Source organism: Dipodomys ordii, unplaced genomic scaffold (genome assembly GCF_000151885.1).
Source record: "Dipodomys ordii isolate 6190 unplaced genomic scaffold, Dord_2.0 Scaffold174, whole genome shotgun sequence".
Classification (NCBI taxonomy): domain Eukaryota; kingdom Metazoa; phylum Chordata; class Mammalia; order Rodentia; family Heteromyidae; genus Dipodomys; species Dipodomys ordii.
In genome coordinates, this window is record NW_012267390.1 from 420199 (window position 1) to 440548 (window position 20350).

The 20350-nt window shown below is 48.4% G+C and overlaps 1 protein-coding gene across 1 annotated transcript in view; it reads right to left on the bottom strand.

Annotated features, from left to right (window-relative positions):
* The window catches only part of Farp2 (FERM, RhoGEF and pleckstrin domain protein 2), a 106817-nt gene that overhangs the window by 25040 nt on the left and 61427 nt on the right, over window positions 1-20350 (bottom strand). Inside the window, exons 9-12 of the mRNA XM_013033646.1 lie at window positions 19256-19331; window positions 18498-18555; window positions 15705-15960; window positions 1552-1730 (exon numbers count right to left, since the gene is read on the bottom strand). Of these exons, the coding sequence (XP_012889100.1) occupies window positions 1552-1730; window positions 15705-15960; window positions 18498-18555; window positions 19256-19331 (569 nt within the window). The remainder of the gene's footprint in view (window positions 1-1551; window positions 1731-15704; window positions 15961-18497; window positions 18556-19255; window positions 19332-20350) is intronic.

A 20350-nucleotide genomic window follows, 5' to 3' on the forward strand; every position in this document is an offset into this window, starting at 1 on the left:
GCCTTGAGCTGAAGAGCTGAGGGACAGTGCCCAGGCCCAGAGTTCAGGCTCCAGCACTGGCAAAAAAAAAAAAAAAAAAAAAAGGCAGAAGTGGAGCTGAGGCACAAGAGGTAGAGAGCTAGCTTTAAGCAAAAAAGGCCCTGACTTAAAGCCCTGGAGAAACGCACCTAGAAAAAAGTGACTTTTAAGGACAGATTTCCTCTAAGCCGTTTTTGTTTTTGTACTGAAGAAATTAAATTTCCAAAATAAATGTCTACAAGACAAGCACAGGGCATCAGCAGGGGCCTGTGGTCTGCGGAGGGTGTGTGCCAGCCCCAGGCCTCGGCCTCCTGGGGCCCGACGCCGGATCTTCTGGTTCCGGGGCTGCTCAGGGCAGGCACTCAGGGAAGGGACACCCAGCCTCATGCCTTGTAGGTGAGCACCGTCCTACCTGCCTCACACCCTCAAGGGCCCCAGGGGCGCGTCCATCCGGGAACCGTGGTCTCAGACCGGGTATACTTCCTTCAGTTAATTCACTGTTACAGCTTGATCTGGAATGTTCTTCATGTACTAAGGCTTGGGTGGAGCAAGGGGGACCCCTTGAGGTCACTGGGGACATGCTCCCACAGGGGTGAGGCTCCTAACCCTGGCCTAGCCATGACCTCCACCAAGATTGACACTCAGGCCCAACACAGCAGGGCCAACGGGCCACGGATGTGACCGCCTTCCCTGTTGGAAGAGTTGCTCATCATCTCAGTGACAGGCACAGGAAGCGGACAAGCACGGCGCTGAGGAGCACAGGCCTCTTCTGCGACAGGCCCACCGAGCAGGCCCCAGGCCCTCTCTTTGGGCTGATACGCCCACCATGTCCCTAGGCACAGCTGGAGCTCATTTTAAGCTGGGCCTCTCTAGACCTTTCTCGTGCTCCTTCTGCCCAGCTGTGGCCTCAGGTGGGCCCTGTAGATTGTATCACCTGCCACGAGACAGGAGTCCACTGCACGTCTCCCGTACACACGAGCCAGCCAGCGGCTCACTCACGCTCACACTGCAGACACGCACAGCCACAGCCCTGCTGCTCCCCCGCCAAGAACTCACTCCTGCCACAAAACACAGGACTGGCTCTGCTGCAGGCTCCTCCCCCTCTCCAGCTTTCGGCCAGAGCCCCACTGCTCTTGGGTCTCCCATCTGAGAACCTCCTGACCCCCCCACCCCCAATCCCCTAGTTGTTCACAGTCTTTTCCAAGTCACTAAATGGTCAGGATGGAAGCAAGGAGGGAGGCCAGAGCAAGGAGAGGGGGAGGAGGCAAGAAGAGGGGGAGGGGAGGGGGAAGAGGTAAGAAGAAGGGGAGGAGCAGGGCAGGGGGAGGGGGGAGGTAAGAGGAGGGGGAGGAGGCAGGAGCTGGGGGAGGAGGTAAGAAGAGGGGGAGGAGGCCGGCTTCCCCGGGTTGCAGCTGTCTGTCCTCTTCCTGTTAACAAGAAGCCTCTTGAGGCCCAGGAGAACCCGAAGGTCCACTTCTCGCAGTAGTTTGCTGGGGATGAGCCGAGGCAAACCCCTCGGCCCAAGAGGCTCACCTTGTGTCTCAGCTCCTCTTGGTCATCCATGCACCTTCCACCAGCACTGCTAAGGACAGGGCTCACAACAGGGGACAAGGCCTGCTCGGCCGGGCCCAGGCCCGCCTGGCGCGCGGGGCTCAGGCTCTGCAGGCTCCTCTGGCTTGAGGGTGAAGGCTGAGGGCTGTCCACGGAAAGGCCTGGAAATGAGCGGGGCAGGGGCGGAGCAAGAATGAGAAGGGCTGTGGTGCTCACAGTGCACTAGAAGCAGCATCGGGACTCAGACTGCAGCTACCACTTTCAGGGAATGTATGTGCAAGCCTGGCACATGCATTTCCACACGGAACATGCTGGAAACAGGCTGATGGGTGAGCTGCCCAGGGCTAGGCACCAAGAGATAGTGTGGGTCTCAGCGCCTCTTGTGTGTCTAGGCATTGTGTTTCTTTCACTCTGGAGATGTAGCTATGATGAAAACCGCCACCAAAACTGAGTCAGCAGGGGCTGGGAAGGTGGCTCCGTGGTAGAGCGCTTGCCTTGCATGCCTGAGGCCCTGGGTTCGATTCCCCAGCACCACATAAGCAAAAAGAAAAAAGCCAGAAGTGGCGCTGTGGCTCAAGTGGTAGAGCGCTAGCCTTGAGCTGAAGAGCTGAGGAACAGCGCCCAGGCCCAGAGTTCAGACCCCACGACCGGACCCCCAAAAAACAAAACTGAGACAGCAAGTAGAAGCCTAAGCCATCAAACCAGTGCTGGCCACACTTACTAATCATTCATCACAAAAACCAGGTCACAGCTGGGCGCTAGTGGCTCACGCCTGTAAACCTAGCTACTCAGGAGGCTGAGATCTGAGGATTGTGGTTCAAAGCCAGCCTGGGCAGGAAAGTCTGTGAAACTCTTATCTCTAATAAACAGAAAACTGGAAGTGGCGCTGTAGCTCAAGTGGTAGAGCGCTTGCTTTGAGCTGAAGAGCTGAGGGACAGCACCCAGGCTGAGTTCAAGCTCCAGAACCAACCAAAACAACAACAACAACAACAAAAAACCCAGGTCACATAATGCTTACCTCACCGAACGCCAGTGGCTCCTGCTTATAATCATCACTACTCAGGAAGCTGAGATCTGAGGATTATGATTTAAAGCCAGCCCAAGCAGGAAAGTCTGTGAGACTCATCTCCAATTAACAACCAAAAGAAGAAGGAAGGAAGGAGGAGGCCAGAAATGGAGCTGTGGTTCAAGTGGTTGAGTGCTAGCCTTGAGCGAAAAAGCTCAGGGACAGTGCCCAGGCCTTCACAGCTCAACTCACGATTCTATCTGCTAATTCCTTGATTTTTAATTTTGTTTCTAGAATTAGACCAAAATAGGTAACTAATAATAATGTATTCTTTTCCTCCTTAAAAGTTTACTTTTTAATAGAGAAATACAATTTGCAAGCTCATTCTAAGGAGGATGAGGAGGCATATTTCATCATACTTAAAACAGTTTTGGTAGTAGTTCCTTATTCATTAATTAATTTAAATGTCAGTACTGGGTCTCCAACTTAGAGCTTCCTTGTCCTGCTTAGTTTTTCCTGCTCATAGCTGGTACTCCACCTCCTCAGCCATGCCTCCAGTTCTGCTTGTTTGCTGGTTATGAGGAGTCTGTGTCTGCCAGGCTTCCAGTGGGCAATCCCGATGTCAGCCTCCTGAGCAGCGAGGAGTATAGGGGTGAGCTAACAGTGTCCTGCTTGGTATTGGCTTTTCAATTCGAGGTTTCATACTTACTAGGCAGGTACTCTACCTCGCAGGCCATACCTCCAGTCCTGCTGTGCTTTAGCTGCTTTTCAGATAAGAGTCTGATGTTTTTCTCGGGCCAGCTCTGGCCCAGCACCCTCACCACTCCCTGCTGTGGGACTGTAGGTGCAGGCTACCACTTTATGGATTGAGATGATGTTACCTTACATTTTTGTCCAGGCTGACTTCAAACTGCAATCCTGTTGATCATCTTGATATTTTTTCCTACCAAGACGCTGGATTACAAGTGTGAGCCACTGTGCTCAGCCTCCACCATACATTTTGTAATGAAACTTCCTTGGGAGGCTGAGGCAGGAAGATCGACTTTTGAGGCCAGCCTGGTCATGAGATGCTGACTGAAAGCAAAACCCTGGTTCAAAAAAAAATTCTTTATCTTTTTAATCTCAAAAGTGTGTTTCTTTTTTTGGTTGGTCGTGGGGCTTGAACTCTGAGCCTGGGTACCATTCCTGAGCATTTCTGCTCAAAGTGAGCGCTCTACCACTTGAGCCATGACACCACTTGCAGTTTTTTGGTGGTTTATTAGAGATAAGAGTCTCATGGACTTTCCTGCCTAAGCTGGCTTCAAACTGCAATCCTGATGACAAGTGTGAGCCACAGGCACCTGGCTTTAAAGTTAGCTTTACGCTTGAAAAAGATACTTTAAAGAAGTAGAGATTTAAATGTGATTTAAGAACTACCAAAGATGGAATTGATCTTCTACTTCCCAGTGCATGATGTTTTACCACAGCAGCTGTTCCTATTTCTGATAATGCCGTCAGCTTGGAGGCGGAGGAGCCTCAGCTGGTGGCTGGTGGCCAGCCTGTTCTCCTGTGGGCCTCCTTTCTCCACCCAGGATGGGCTACTGACAAACAACCACCTCTTAGGCACTGTTGGGAATGCCCACGTGCAGTGCTCTCCAGCAGCAATTGGTAAGACAAAACTTAGTTATTTACATAAACAGGAAGTGAGTAGGCGGCAGCGGTAGAGTGGTGGAGCCGGCTGGCATTGGAGCCGGGGTCTTGCCCTGCAGAATGGAGGAAGGCCTTATTTCACATTGACAAACTCAGGGGCCTGCCAAGACCTCACCTGCTGTTGGGTCTTTTAAAAGAGGAATATTCATGATGGAACTTTACTCTGGAACTGTCCATAAGATACATTTTAAAACAAACATACATTGACGCAGAAGACCTAGACAATGCTACTATATAAAATGATTAACCAGTTTATTAGCATTTGGCTTTATTAAAGTATGCTACAGGGGCTGGGAAGATGGCTCAGTGGTGGAGCGCTTGCCTTGCATGCATGAGGCCCTGCCTGGGTTTGATTCCCAGCACCACATAAGCAGAAAGAAAAAAGCCGGAAGTGGTGCTGTGGCTCAAGTGGTAGAGCGCTAGCCTTGAGCTGAAGAGCTGAGGGACAGCGCCCAGGCCCGGAGGTCAGGCCCCACAACCAACCAACTAGCTAACTAAATTAACAAACAAACAAAGTATGCTACAATATTAACATAAAGTTCTTACACCGCTCTCTGCCAGGCTAACCTGTCCCTCTGGAGAGCTCCCAGGGGAGCCATGTGGTTTCCTAGGTGAACAGCTTGTTTCCAAGGGCGCACCATTCAGGATCTGTGCTCCTAAATCCTCTTTGTCCCTAACAAATGATCATGAGGTCCTTTAGTGTAATTAAAATTCAGAGAAAAGTCTCGATGCTCTAAATATCTATCTACTTCTTCACAACTGCACCTTTAAAAACGGTAACTGCCACAATGTCTTACGTTCAGCTAAGAAAGTATGTCCAAAGACGGTCACTTTACCATTTCCCGAGCTCCACACAGGCCGTGTCCCCAGAGGATGCTCTCGGGGAGTAAAGAGACAGCTGCAGCAGGACGGGTGTGGTGCACCCAGAGGGTGGAGCAGGAGGATCATGAATTGGTGGCTAGCCCTGGCTACACAGAAACAAAAGAAAAGAAAAGCAAAACAGAAGTTGCTGAAAATCTGACTTTATTTTTAAATGGGAGGAGATAAAATGTGAGGAAATGGTATCATCAGTGTGGGAAGTGCGCCTAGGCCTTTCTGGGTTTGAGCTACTGGTCCTGAAGTGTAGGGTGAAAGTTCAACAAGCAGTCCCTTAGTGAAGACTCAGAGGATGGAGACTCTTCTTTAGGAAAGAATGCTCCTTTGGACTCAGCTGCTTTTGTACCTATGGAAGTTACAAGTTGTCACTGAATTATCAACGTAAACACTTGCTATTCACTCGAAACTTAGTGGATAAAGTACCATAAAGTTCCACTAAACTTTTGTGTGTGGTATTGGGGCTTGAAGTCAGGGTCCTAAACTCTTGGCTGGATTTTTTTCTCAGAGCTGGAGCTCTATCACTTAAAATTGTTTTGTAATAATTGAATGTTGGCTATAGCAAACAACACAATCGTGTCTACACTTTGAATCACAAAAACACGACCCCTACCCGATAAGGTAAAGAAATCTGGGGGAGCAGCTGTGTTCTAGCTCAGTGGCAATGCACCTGCCTGACTCTTGCAAAATCATGGGTTTGTTCCCTGGTAACAGCACCCCACCACCATCACAATCCGTGAGGAGATATTTTGCCAAGTGGCAGTCGCGGTGTCCCTTGTAAAGGCGGGGTGGTGCCATGTGCAGCTGTATGCAGTTAGGCTCCCGTATCGCCAGTGTCTGTCCATGAAACGACGGTGCTGGAGACACGATACTGCCCAGCAGGGCCGTGGGGGGCAGTGAAGCGGGGGCTTCCCAGAAGTGACATGGGCAGTCCGAAGGCAGCGCCACTCTGAGCTCAGAGATGACACAAAGGGCGCTGGGCCTCCTGCTCCATGACTTGGAAAATTTGCTCAGCATTCCTAAAGCATATTTGAACACACAGCTGTAAGTTTTTAAAGGAGCTGGGCACTGGCGGCTCATGCCTGTAATCCTAGCAACTGCAGAGGCTGAAATGCAAGGCACAGTTCAAAGCCAGTCCAGACAGGAAATTCCTTGAGGTTCCTAAAATCAGCAAAATGTAGGACTGGAGGAGTGGTTTAAGGACTGCCAATCAAGCAAGCAAGCCAAGCAAAGACAATGAGCTGAGTTCAAGCCCAACACTGCAAAATAAATGAATAAAAACTAAAAAAAGGTAAACATCAAGTTTTAGGTGCTACAGAATGTTAGAGTTAATCTGAAGGATTTGTGAAAACAGACTCCTACAACCAAAGTCTTGAACTAAAAGTCAGTCAGAAAGAGTCAGCATTTTTTGGAGCTACAGGAGTCTGTTACAAAATTCATCCAGAAAAGCCGGGCACCGGTGGCTCATGCCTGTAATCCTAGCTACTCAGGAGGCTGAGAGCCAAGGATCGCAGTTCAAAGCCAGCCCGGGCAGGAAAGTCTGTGAGACTCTTATCTCCAATAAACCACCAGAAAACCGGAAGTGGCGCTGTGGCTCAAGTGGTAGAGCACTCGCCTTGAGCTGAAGAGCTGAGGGACAGCGCCCAGGCCCAGAGTTCAAACTGACCAAAAAAAAAAAGAAAGAAAGAAAGAAAAGAAAAAAAAGCATCCAGAAACAAATACAGATACACTGCTGGTAAAAAGATGTGCCCGCTCCACAGTAACCCACATTCTGTCACATATGACTGACAGACTTGTATACACAAGTCCTTTAGTTTGCAAGTCGGTTATTTGCAATTGACAGGGATGATCTGCTGAGCGCTCTCTGCTGGGGGGAGGCCCACAGTGCAGCTTACTGTCAGCGGGAGAGGCTGCTCCAGCGACCCCTGGAAGAAGTGTAAGAGCCAAGTCTTTCTTCACAGGACACTTAAAATCTAAAAACTTATTTCCACCGTCAACAGTCCACATTTTTTGTAGGCACTTTTCCTTTTGGCAGTCTTTAATACCAAGTTTTTCCCAGCATTCATCTGATAATTTTTGAAATGTTAAAGAATACGGTATTATACTTTTGTGTTTGCCTTTACTTTGTCCTTTAAGGCATTGTTTTTAGCTCACTAGAGGTGAAAGATGATGAAAAAGAACTATTACAGTTAGAAGAAAAACAGTTTTTTACCCCCTTTTCCTTTTTGTGCCAATCCTGGGGCTTGAACTCAGGGCCTGGGTGCTGTTCCTGAGCTTTTTTGCCTCAAGACTGGCACTCTCTTTTTTTTGTGAATATTTTTTTATTGTGAAAATACTGTACAGAGGGGTTACAATTACATGGGCAAGATAACGAGTACATTTCTTATCAAGCATTGTAGCCTCCTCCTTTGTTTTCCCTTTCCCAGCCCTTCCCATCCTCTGTACTCTATCTCGAGTCACAACTCTACGTACGGCTTTTTAGAGGGTGAGATAAAAGTCTCACCAACTTCCTGCCCAGGCTGGCTCTGAACTGTAGTCCTCAGATTTCAGCTTACTGAGTAGCTGGGATTACAGGCGTGAGCCACCAGCACCCAGCAAAAGATTTCATAACTTTAAATCCTCTTTCTCAAAATTTTAATAAATAATCCTCAAAAAAAGACAGCCTAGCAGAGGAGAAACAATCCGTTCTTGTTTGGAAAATCTGAGTCAGTTGAAGTTTATGTTGTAAGAAGAACAAGAGCCATTTGCTCAAATAGTGAACTGTTAATCCCAGAAGAAAAGAGAGCCAAACCGGATGGGATGTGGCTGAGCTGGAGGGCTATCAGAAGCAGTCTCCTCAGGAGGCCACGGGTCACTTCACACAGCATCTGGCTCTGACACACACGTGGGAGGAGAGGACAAGGAGGCTCGTCTCCTTCACTCTTCCTGTCATCGGTGTGGAGCTCACCTCTCTTCCCATGTCTCCATCTACGGAGTGGGAACCATTCCACAGGGCTGTCTACACCGCGGGCTGGGTGACACACCAAGCTCTGAGCCGGTGCCCAGCAGACCAAGGCAAGGTCGACTCTCGTTCCGAGCATTCCGACATAGGGAGAGCCCCAGCACGCATCGTCTTCTTTCATCTTCCTCTTTGGTAGGAACGGATGTTCTTCCATGAGAGTGGCTGCGGTTTCTAGTCTGAACAGGTGCTCAACACTTCCACCTGGCAGGTATTCCGAGCGCTGGTGTCCTGTCCCTTCCCTCCCCTGGCACTCCAGCTCCCACAGCCTCGCTGCTGTGTGGTGGTTGTGTCCCATTTGAAGGTGCACCACCAGGAAAACCTCAAATCCTGCATCTCCTGTGTCTGTCCGTCTGCCTCAAGGATTTGAACCCCACGATGGGGCTTTGAAGAACTTTGCTAAGTATGTTTGTCACCAGAATCCACAAGAGGGAACACACCAAGAAACGGGTGCGGCCATCGAAGTGAGGTGGCCAGATCTTCCTACAGGACGTCAGGAAATCAGACTGTGACCGGAAGGTCTGGCAGTCTGAATTCAGTGCAGTGTGCACTCCAACTGGAGAGTGGGGGGCCACTGACAGGGACCCCACCGTGGACCTAGTGCGCTGAGACTCATGGGAGATGAGCAGCTGCGATCTAGCCGAGGACTGGGGCCCGTACTGCCCAGGGCCCGGCACTGACAGAACGCTCTTCTGCCAAGCTCCCCTGGGAGACTCCACTGGCCATCACTGAGGCGGCACACATGCTGGGGTCGCTGTCACCGTATGCTGAATAAATCAGACACATACATCCTCTCATTTGTATCATTCCTTCAAATAAAGGTACTTGGTACCAAAGAAGAAGGGGAAAAAGAGAAAAAAGGGGGAAAAGCCATAACTGACACAATATACTAATTTATAACACAAAGTAAGAGGGCAACTTGTCCACAGTCACAGCCTGCCACTCAGTCATCTCCCCTTCTGCATGGGCAGCCGATCTACGGCTTTGATACTTTGATTCCTTGGCAGTCAGTGGTGAATTTCAGCGGTAGAGAGCATGAGGCCCTCAATACCTAGCACTGGAAAAAAACAAAACGAAACAAAAAAACAATAGCAACAACAAAAATCCTGGCAGTAAACCCCAAGCCCCAAGCTCCAATCCAGTGATGGGCACGGGGTCTGACACACTTCTTGCTATCTCTATCAGTCACCCTACCAAACCAATTAAGAAATGCTTTCTTAAATAGTTTCGTGAATCAGGCACCTCGCTGGGGGCCCACTGAATGGTCACTGCTTCACTCCTGAGCAATTGGTGCTGGACAGGTATGGGCAGGGGACTCGAGCCCAAGACTCACTCCTCACGTGAGAAGTAGCTGCCCTGGGCACTGGGAGACGCTGAAGTGCATGCCGAGGGCTGTTTTCCTACGTGGACTGCGGCTCTTCTGTGTGGGGTGGAATGCAACGTTGGTCTCTAAGAGGGCCTGGGTGCTTCTCACTCTGGGCTCAGTTATTTCCTCTGTCCACTGCTTGTGCGGTACCCACAGGGCACAGTTACTCCTCCTGGAGGTGTTGGGCACAGTGGCTGACTCTGCTCAAGCACCCCAACATGAGGGAGCCTGTTTTCCAAGGATGTGCTGCTGCCCAGGAAGAGGGGGTGGCAGTGGGGGGTCCCATACACTCGAGAGGGCGAGGCTTGAGAAGCTTCATGAAGCAGCAGCAGGTTTGTGCTGGTCAAGCAGAAAAGTCTGAGATCAGAGCTAGAATAGAGACTACCCTGGGGGCAGCAGCCTGTGCTTGGCAGTCGGTGATGGGCTCCACAGAGTGGAGCCCGCTGGTGAGAGCGGGTGATCGTGTCCAGATGTCCAGCCTTTACCACCCACCCGCAGCATAGTCGGAGCAGAGACCTGCTCATGCCCATCTCCACGGCAAGCATCTAGCACAGGGAGTGGCCCACAGCCCATACCTTGAGGTGCACATGGTCTGAGTGCAGACTATGGGTTCCTATACCTCTCTCTGCCATGTTGGCCACACTGGTCACAGGTAACATCTTGATTTAAAGAGCCTTCTGAGAGAAGAAGCAAGGTAGTGCCCCCTGCTGGCCTTGGGTAGAGATGACATTACCCACAATGATGACAAGGCCATTCCCGCAGCCCTGTGGCACCTGTGAAGTGACGATGGCAATGAAGGGGTTGCACAACTATGCAGCTAGTTACAGGATCAAGGATGGATTTAATATGTGAAATGACTTTTAACTTATATAAATCAAAATTCTAAAGAGAGGAAAAAACCTAAGATCTATTAAAAAAAAGCATACCTGCCTGCTGGGTGCCGGTGGCTCACTTCTGTAATTCTAGCTGCTCGGAGGCTGAGGTCTGAGGATCACGGTTCAAAGCCAGCCTGCACAGGAGACTCCATGAGACCCTTACCTCCAATTAATCACCAAAAAGCCAGGAGTAGAGCTGTGGCTCAAGTGCTAGAGCAGCCGCCTTGAGCACAAAGGCTCAGGGACAGTACCCAGGCCCTGAGTTCAAGCCCCAAGACCATCACAAAAAAAAAAAAAAAACATAACTTGAATAGTAAATATTTCCTTATTTTATTGAACAAACAACTTAGGAACTCTTAATTAGTACATATCTGCAAGTTTATAAATGGCAATTTCAATGGAAAACAAAAAATTAAGTACTGCAAACCAGACAACAAAATGTGTCTCTAAAGAGCAAACAAATTGCGAATGTGTAAGAAAAATTCCAGCTTTGTTTTTCTTCATTTCCTAAGGGGATGAATGCAGTTACTTCCATAAAAGACAAGGAAGGGTCTGACACTATGGACCCGGGTGCACCTACTGCATGGGCAATGGTGGCAACATCACCTGACAGCACACATGGTTACAGGACAAGCCAAAGTGAGGTGGTGGTGAGAACAAACACTAGCCCACCCCGCTCCAAGAGGACTGATGTTTCTGACCATAAAGCAGCCTTCCCAGTGCTAGATTCTTTCTGATGTTCATGAGATGGGAAGGCGTAAGTGTACCTTGAACATGTACGGATCACATCAGCGTTGAGCGGCATGTAAAGCACCTCACAGCTAAGGGCATGTGTGCTATGTGTGTTCCTGCACGGTCCTGGCCCCAGCGTGTACACGGCACTGTGACCCCTCCTCAGCAGAACGTGGAGCCTGAATGAAAATCAAAATGTACCTTCACACCAAAGCTATCAGAAAGGGCCAAATCGCAATTGGCACAATAACTATCATGGGAATGGCTTAACCGTTAGGGTCAAGGTTTCTATATTTAAACTATTTTGGGTGCTAGTGCCCGGCTCTTGTGCTAGTGCCCGGCATGATTGCTCTGGAGAGAAGGGGTTAAATATAGTACCACTTACACAATGCCTCTGTGATATAAAAAGGCATATATCAACACCTAACGCTTAGAAAAAAATCACAAGTGTATATCATCACATATTTTTAGTGTAGTCAACCTTGTTAACACATAACTATGTTGGTAGACTTGAAATATTCATCTATTGGCCTATATAAGACACTGAGACTTGGAAACTTAATGCAACCACAGACTTGACAAGTAATAAAAATAAACATTCTACCTGCAGCAGTGGAGTATACTGTTAGTGGCATAAGAAGGTCAAAAGTCATCACTGGCTGGTGGCCCCGTCTATCTGCACTCGAACTCTGGCTGTCTGTCTGTCAGCATGGATGTAGACTCTGATGGCCCAGCTCCTCCTGGGAGGGCAGAGGCCACGGTCAAGGCAGCAGAGTCCTACTTTAGGACTCTGGATGCAATCAGGAGGCAAACAGCTCTGTCAAGCACTGCCACCACCAGGCAGAACTCTCCCCTGCCCTTTCTAGGGTGCTGCCTCTGTGGTGGCAACGCAGTGTCTGGGCCCAGGGCCGCCTTCACCCTCCACGGTACCAGTCATAGAGCACTGGTCTCCATGCTGGGCTCTCTTAGAGAAACTGTGGAAATTAGTGCCAGTAAGGTGTCGGCAGCAGACCTCAAGTGCCTCCTGGCATAGTGCCGGTTCAACCTTTAGTGCAGCCAGTCCAGGCTTCAAAGAGGGGGCAGGACCCCTGGTCTAGCCTCCCCCACGCCAGGCACCGGCTGGGAAGAGGGCTCTAAGTGAAACCTAGCAAGTATCACACACACCAACACGAGCAAATCAGATACGCACAGGTATCTCACAGGTCACACACGACTACCAACAAGTCAGACACTAACAGATGTTTTATTGCTTTTGAGACAGGGTCTTACTATACAGCCCAGGCTGGCCTTCAACTTTTCACCTTCCTGCTTCTGCCTATTAAGCTTGCTAGGATTACAGGTATGTGCCACCATGCCCTGTTTTAACGGGCATTCTGAAGATAACTAGGTGATGTAAGTGTGTTCTCAGACTTGGAGGATACCAACAAACCATTAGTTTGTATGACTGTGAATGGGACTATATAACGTGTCAGAGACACATGTAGGGTTTCTAAGGAAAGTGACAGCAACAGAACTTAGAAGAGAAGGAGGGGTAAGCAGAGGGCAGCCATGTATCAGCAATGCTGACTTGGGGGTGGGGGCTTGTTATAGCCCTCCTGTTTTGTACATTTTGAATATTTCCTAACTAAACAATTATCTCCTGAAAGTGAGGCTCCACTAGCAGAAAACAGGAACAGCAAAACCCATTTTATAACAGTCCTACCAGAAGATGGCTGAGAATTGACCCACAGTCTCCAAGAAGGCACATGAGATCTGCCCATTGAAAGGAACACTCCCTTTCCAGTGCAGTAGCTTCATCTGGTACCAAAGCCAGATACCTGCTACTCGACACTAGGGTGGGCTCCTTAAAAAAAAAAGACAACTGTTCCTTCATTGCATCAGTCAATGCCTAGGCAGTATGAATGAAGGGCAAGATCTTCATTAGCTACCATGTGTTATGTTTCAGATATGTTAATTGGTTTACTACTGGAGTGGTACGGGGGAAAGAATAAATTGTCCTGTCCAGTCCTGTTGTAAACAGGTGCCAAGTTCACCACCAGCCTCTCCATGCTAGCAAAAGGAGCCTTCACAGACGGCAGAAGGGAGGATAGGATACCAATCCTGCCTTAGCAGTCTTCAGAAGACTGCCCAACACTATGAGAGGATAGAATGGAAGACATGGAAGCACTAGCCAAAAGACAAGAAGAGTGAGACTTTCGGCTTAAGGAGCTCAAAAAACAGAAATAACAGGATGCATGTCACATAAACCCTTTGCTACTGTCCGCATAACACCAAAAAGAAACCAGAGACCACTATGTTCATGACACCTCACAGCTCACCGAGACTCCAGCAAGGCAGAGGCAGCAAATCCATTCCAACTCAGAACTAGAGGTCTCTCACATGGCTGGAGATGAAAAGCTTCCACAGGAAAGCTGAGGAGTAGTGGCACAGTGCTTGCTTGCTTAACATGTGCTAGACCCATCTCAGCATGGAGAAAAAGCTTCCGTAGGACACTTTGGGAAGAAAATCAAACTATTTCTGTATTGCATTACTAGATAAGATCAGGAAGGAAAACCATCAATATTCTCCTCCTGCCAAACTACTCAACCTGTGGATGGAACCAATTCAACAGTGCAGACCAGGGCAGGCCTGGGGCGGACCCTGGTGGGGCTCTGGACTGCATGGCAGAGACTTTTCCTGACCTTGACTGGCGGCATATCCAGTAGGTGCTAAGGAACCTCAGCCCCAACTTATATAGTATTTTCAATCAGGGGCCTTCCATTACCTTGGGCATCCACTGCACACAGCTATCATCGTGTCTGCAAACATCTGATGTGACAGAGACACCTCTCCCAGATAAGGAACAAGAACCCAAGATTTCTCACATTTTGGGCATCTTATGTTCTTATAATTTTTAACGAATAATTTGTTCTACAAGTAGGAGAAATAGCTTCCAAGCACTTTGGCCTGTTTGTGAGTCTGGTTCTACATCACCGCCACCATATTATCTACGGGCTATCACACGTACTAAGGAGAAGAACAGCTCACACGTGAGCAGTGCTCCTGCAGCGCATCCTACACACGGCACTACCTCCGGCTCGTCAGTGACGGGCACAGGGACAGTCTCAAGGACCCCCTTTCAGAAGGGGTCTGCAGAGGCATTATGGAGAGATTTCCTGCAGTTTCCCTGGCTGGACAAATCAGATAAACATCCTAACTGAGTAGGAGTGGCATGGCTCATCTTACAAAGCAGCATAACAGGCATAATTGCATACATTCTATTAAAGTCAACACAAATCAGAACTGTATAACATTCAAAATGTGTAGCACCAGTTTTTACTTGAATTAAAGGCACATGTCCCAACCCAAAGCTACAGAGGCTAATTCCTCAGCCTTCAGATGGCAATGTATCAGCCACCAGGAGGAATAGTAGAAATGCTCGTTTACTCTAAACTGGTTGCATAAGTGTTAACATTATTATAGGTGGAAATTTTAATTCTTTGACATTCAAAAAATATGAATCAGGAATTAAAAAAAATGGATTATATTGTATATACATAATCACTTCCTATGTCTAAACCAAATGATTCTGAGCTCTACATGGATAGGGGAGGGGATCTCCTTATAAAGGAGTCTGCAGTGGTCAAGATGGGTTTTTGTCTACCTGCTCTCCTGGAGCTGCACACTTTAAAGTGTCCTGCAAATTGTAAGGGATTCTCTCTCCACCTGTCTGTACAAAAGGGTTGCTGAAGAAAAGGCTCATGTCCAGAGGAGCCTCAGCCTCAGAGTCCCATGAGTCTGTGTCTGTGCTGCTGGAGTCTTCAGCTGTTGTGGGCGGGTAGCTGAGCTGTTCTAACTGGTCAATGATATCAGAGAACTGGAAGGCTGAGCTGGACTCTGAGCGGACTGAGTAGGCTGGGAAGTTAACCATGGAGCTGGCCTCAGACTGATTGGCTGAGCTGGAGATGAGCAGAGACAGTCCACCATGCAGTGGCATATTGTTGAGGGAGCTGTTCTCAGACTGGTTGTTCCTAAGGGAACTGGTCTCAGAGGGGCTCAATAGGCTCTGCATGAGGCTGGCTTGTGCCTTCACCTCAAATAGTTCTGAGGTGTTAGAGGGCTGCACATTGCCATTGAAGTCACTTCCCTCCCCAAATTCAAAGTCATCTTCTACACTCATGTCCACTGCCTCAGTGGAGTATCTGTCAGGGCTGGACTGGGCTGACTCTGGGTGCTGGAAGGTTTCTGGACCACACAAGGGAGGTGAGACCGTGAGATGGGCAGGTGTCCGGGGATCCTGAGAGACTAAAGAGCTATATGGGAAAGAAAATGCCTCAGAGCCTCCAGCAAAGAAAGAGATGTCTGCTGGGTCGTCATCTATGAACTCCTCAGACACCTGCAGCTGTGCATTTGTCAATGTGAAACCAGGGCCCTCCCCTCGATGCTGCTGGCCACGCCGGTACTCCACCCTGGACAGGAACGGCCCAGTAGAGAAGCCACCCTCACCACTACCCTTTCTTCCACTGGCCCTTCCTGGCTCTAGGTTTAAAGCACCAAGACCCTGCCCCCTAGGACAGATGGAACCACAGCTGTTCATCACATGACAAACCCCAACACCTGGACCAGGCTGGAGCGCAGGGGGTCCAGGGAGGTAGGCTGACTGAGTGCTGGGGCTGTCGGCCACGGCTCCTCCGCTCCTCTCTGCTGCTGCACTCTTGATGTAGGCAGCCTGAGGATCTTCAAGGGAGTAGCTGCTGTCTTTGGAATTGGGCAGACCAGGAGGAGCCAAAGGGGAGGTGGAGAGTGGGTAAAAGGAGGCATTTGCTGAAGACAAGGAGGCTGAAGTCCTGAAGCCCTCGGTGAATGAGATGCTCTGCAGATCAAAATAGGAGAAAAAGAACACATAACATTACAAACCACTAGACTGGGGATGTGACTCAGGTGGTAAAGTGCTTGCTTAAAGAAGCACAAGATACTGAGTTCAAATATACAGAGTATATAAAAACACACACACACACAAAATAAATACAAAAAAAATCACCATTCCAAGGTTCAAAGTGAACTGAGCCCAACTTAGGACATCCACATATTTCCCACAGCTTTCCTAAAGAGGGAACCGACCAGACTTTTGTAAGTGCAGGTGGCACTGCACACCAACTCAGGGCCATCTGTTTATAATCTCTTATAATTCCATTCTTTTCTCTTGTGGCATGAAATGTCCGCATTATAGAGAGCTATATCTAAGTAGGTGTCAGTAGCTCATACCTATAACCCTAGCTGTACTAAGGAGGCTAAGGACTAAGGCTCCATGTTGGTAGCCAGCCCAGGCAGACAAATACGAGAGACACCTACCTCCAATTAAACAACTTTAATAAGGCAGAAGTGGAGGTGTGGCTCAAATGGTAGAGTGCTAGCCTTGAGGATCTGAGCTCACGCCACACACACACACACACACACACACACACACACACACACACACACACACACACACACACACACACACACACACACACACACACACACACACACACACGTGTGAGCTCATCCTCCCCCCGATATGTGAGCCTTCATCATGGAGATCATGGTAAACAGGGGCATGCTGACTGTGTCTCTGTAGTACTCCTCATCACCCCAAGCTCTGAAGCTGATATATTTGGGTGTTTACAATTCTACCCACAGTGCCAACATCAGATGACAAATCCAGAGATTTACTACCTCCAAAGAGTGGAGACACAAGGTAGCCCACTGATGCATGCAAAGAAAGCTTTAGGGGGACTGCTCAGGAAGCACATTGTCCACCTCAATGGCACACCTGAAGGCAGGGTGAGGAGCACTGGAGGGCAATGAAGCAGCCAGGCTGTTGCGCACTTTTCCCTGGGTATTCTAACCCTGTCCACACTGGGGATTGCATATGCAAAGGCACAGATTCAGTGGGGGAGGGAGGGGAGAGTGGGACAACAACAAGGGAAGGGGTAACAATGATCAACAAGTATTGTACGCATTGCTTTACTCACGTAATTGTAACATTTCTGTACAGCATCTTTACAATTTATTTATTTATTTGGGGTGGGGGGGTCTGGTCATGGGGCCTGAACTCTGGGCTTGGGCGCTGTCCCTCAGCTCTTCAGCTCAAGGCTAGCACTCTACCACTTGAGCCACAGTGCCACTTCCGGCTTTTTTCTTTTTGCTTATGTGATGCCGAGGAATCGAACCCAGGGCCTCTGGTATACAAGGCAAGTACTCTACCACTGAGCCACCTTCCCAGCCCCAATCCTAGTTGTTCTGACTTGAGAATTTTCATTTGAAGTCAGGAGATGAAAACTTGCATGCTGCAAGTGGTAAAGTGCTAGCCAGGAGCAAAAAGGCTGTGTGAATGCATATGGCCCTGAATTCAAGCCTTAATACCAGGGGGAAAAAGACCCATTATTACTGGGTGTTGTGGTATATGCCCATAATTCAAGCACTGGGAAGTTTGAGGTCAGCAAGTTTGAGGTCAGCCGAGGCTACACAGTGAGGACTCTATCTCAGAATATCAAAAGTGAAACAATCTACTAGAGAAAAGTGCTTCTGAGCATTAGAGACTTAAGACAGGAGATAAAGCTGGCATAGTGCCTCAAGTAGTCGAGTGCCTACCTAGCAAGCATGAAGCCCTGAATTCAAATCCCAATACTGTCAACAAAACGAAACAAAACAAGAAATAAAGAGGTCAAAGTAGAGATTTGGAAGCTTCCAGGAAGTGAGAGACCATCAGCCAACCTTAATATAAAAACCCTGTGGAGATAACAACTGTAAACGTGAGAATGGGGAAGCACCAGTCAGCTCTTATGGCACAGGATTACCACAAAGCAACAGGATTCTAGGTACAATCCTGCACCTGTGTGGAAGGTCGTGGAAGGCACTGGAGCAGAATGGCCACTGACATCTCAGCGCAGGGTTTAGGGCAGTCCTCCACATGGTCTTCACTGGGGTAGCTGCAAACCTTCTGCGTGTCCTTGCTTTAAGTACAAGAGCCACCATGCCACACACGCGCCACGTAAAGTAAGGCTGTCTCCATGCTTCGCATACTCTTTACAGGTAGGCTCTTGACAGTCATACACGCTAGGCATAGTGGTGCACCTCGTAAACTCAGTACTTGGGAGGTAAAGGTAGGAGAATCTGAAGTTTGAGGTCCATGTGGCACACAAGATCCCTTCCCCAAAGTAATGACTCTGAATGGGTAGGTAAGGGGTGGTGGGTGCGCAGGGTTCTCCAGTGGACTATGAACAACATTTAGGACTCAGATTTGAAGACAGTCTCAGAACTGGGACTGCTGAATGTCCAATTTGGAGGTTGTTGTTGTAACAACTGCAGATGATTTCTAAGAGTACAGGTAATGAATTCTGCATATGATTTCAACCAGAAAAGACTAACCTGTTTGGGCAAGTCTGTAGCCAGAGCACGGAAAGATGTTCGGGTCTTGCTGTGCCGCCTACAAAACAGAAAAAGTATCAACAGCCAGCCCCTCCTTTTCTATACACCTGCTTCTAGAGAAGAAAGTGTGTGCTGTGTCCATGAAAAAGAGCTCACCCAAGAATGCTGCAGAGGTAGGGGGTGTACTAGAAATGGGCAGGCTAACAGGGAACAGTAATAGAAATAAAACAGAGACCACTGAAGCAGACACTGGTGGTTCATGCCTGTAATCCTAGTTACTCAGGAGGCTGAGATCTGAGAATTATGTTTCAAAGTCAGCCTGAGCAGGAAAGTCTATTAGACTCATATCTCCAAATTCACTACCAAAAAAGCTGGAAGTAGAGCTATGGCTCATATGGTAGAGAACTAGCCTTGAGCAAAAAAACTAAGGGACAATGTCCGGGGCCTGAGTTCAATCAAGCTCCAGCAGCAGCACAAAAACACAAACAAAAATCAACAACAACAAAAACTAAAATGAAGGCCACAAAGAGGTAAAAACACAAACTGACATTAAATGAAAAATCCCACACATATTTTCAGATTAAAAGTTCAGCATACTATGTAAAACTACTAAGTAAGATCAGTATAGCGCATGCATGCAATATCTGCATGAAGACATTACCAACCCTTTTTCTTTAAAGAACTGAAAAGAGTTCCAGCACTGAGGTGTTTGCATAATCTGTGATGACTTTAATTCAAGTGCGTACTTTGTACTTTACCTTTCATACGGAGTTCTCTTCGTTCCACCCTCTTTGACATAGTCTACTAATTGTTTTTGAGTTCTTCCACTGTGAATAAAGATTCAAGATTTTTAAAAAAGGACAAACAGTAACTCACAGCTTTAATTTTTCATAGTTAGAAATATGCCCATCCTGGTCTCTGTGAAGCCTCTGAGCCACTGAGAAGGAAACTTGAGTCATTGATTTGTGCTTCCCCCACACTCAAGGTGGCCACTGAGCCTGAAGGCTGTGAGGCAGCAGAGAAAGAGGCCTTGGGGTGCTGGAGAGGAGGGGCTACTGGGGGTGACTACTCGACGTCTCAGTAAGTCCTAGCTGGCCACATCACTAACGCCAACTAATTTACAGGGTCACACTATGTTGCTCAAGATATCCTCAAACTCATGATCCTCCTATCTGAGCCTCTCAGGTGCTGGGATTACAGGCCCGAACCACCATGCCTGGTTAACCATCATTTTGTAGGGGCTGGGAAGGTGGCTCAGTGGTAGAGCGCTTGCCTTGCATGCATGAGGCCCTCGGTTCAGTTCCTCAGCACCACATAAGCAGAAAAAGCTGGAAGTGGTGCTATGGCTCAAGTGGTAGAGTGCTAGCCTTGAGCTGAAGGGGTGAGGGACAGCGCCCAGGCCCAGAGTTCAGGCCACACAACCAACAAAAAAAAACAAACAAATGAACAATCATTTTGTAAACATGAATTTATTTTTTTGTTGGTTCTGGGGCCCGGACTCTAGGCCCTGGGCACTGTCCCTCAGCTCTTCAGCTCAAGGCTAGTGCTCTACCACTTGAGCCACTTTCGACTTTTTCTGCTTATGTGGTGCTGAGGAATCAAACTCAGGGCTTCATGCATGCAAGTCAAGCACTCTACCATTGAGCCACCTTCCCAGCCCAAATTTATTTCAAAATAAAAATAGCAATAATTACAACAGTAATTTGTAAAATAGTTGTAATAATATTCTCCCAAATTCTGTTTGTTTTTTTTTTGGGGGTCCGGTTGTGGGGCCTGAACTCTGGGCCTGGGCGCTGTCCCTTAGCTCTTCAGCTCAAGGCTAGCGCTCTACCACTTGAGCCATAGCGCCACTT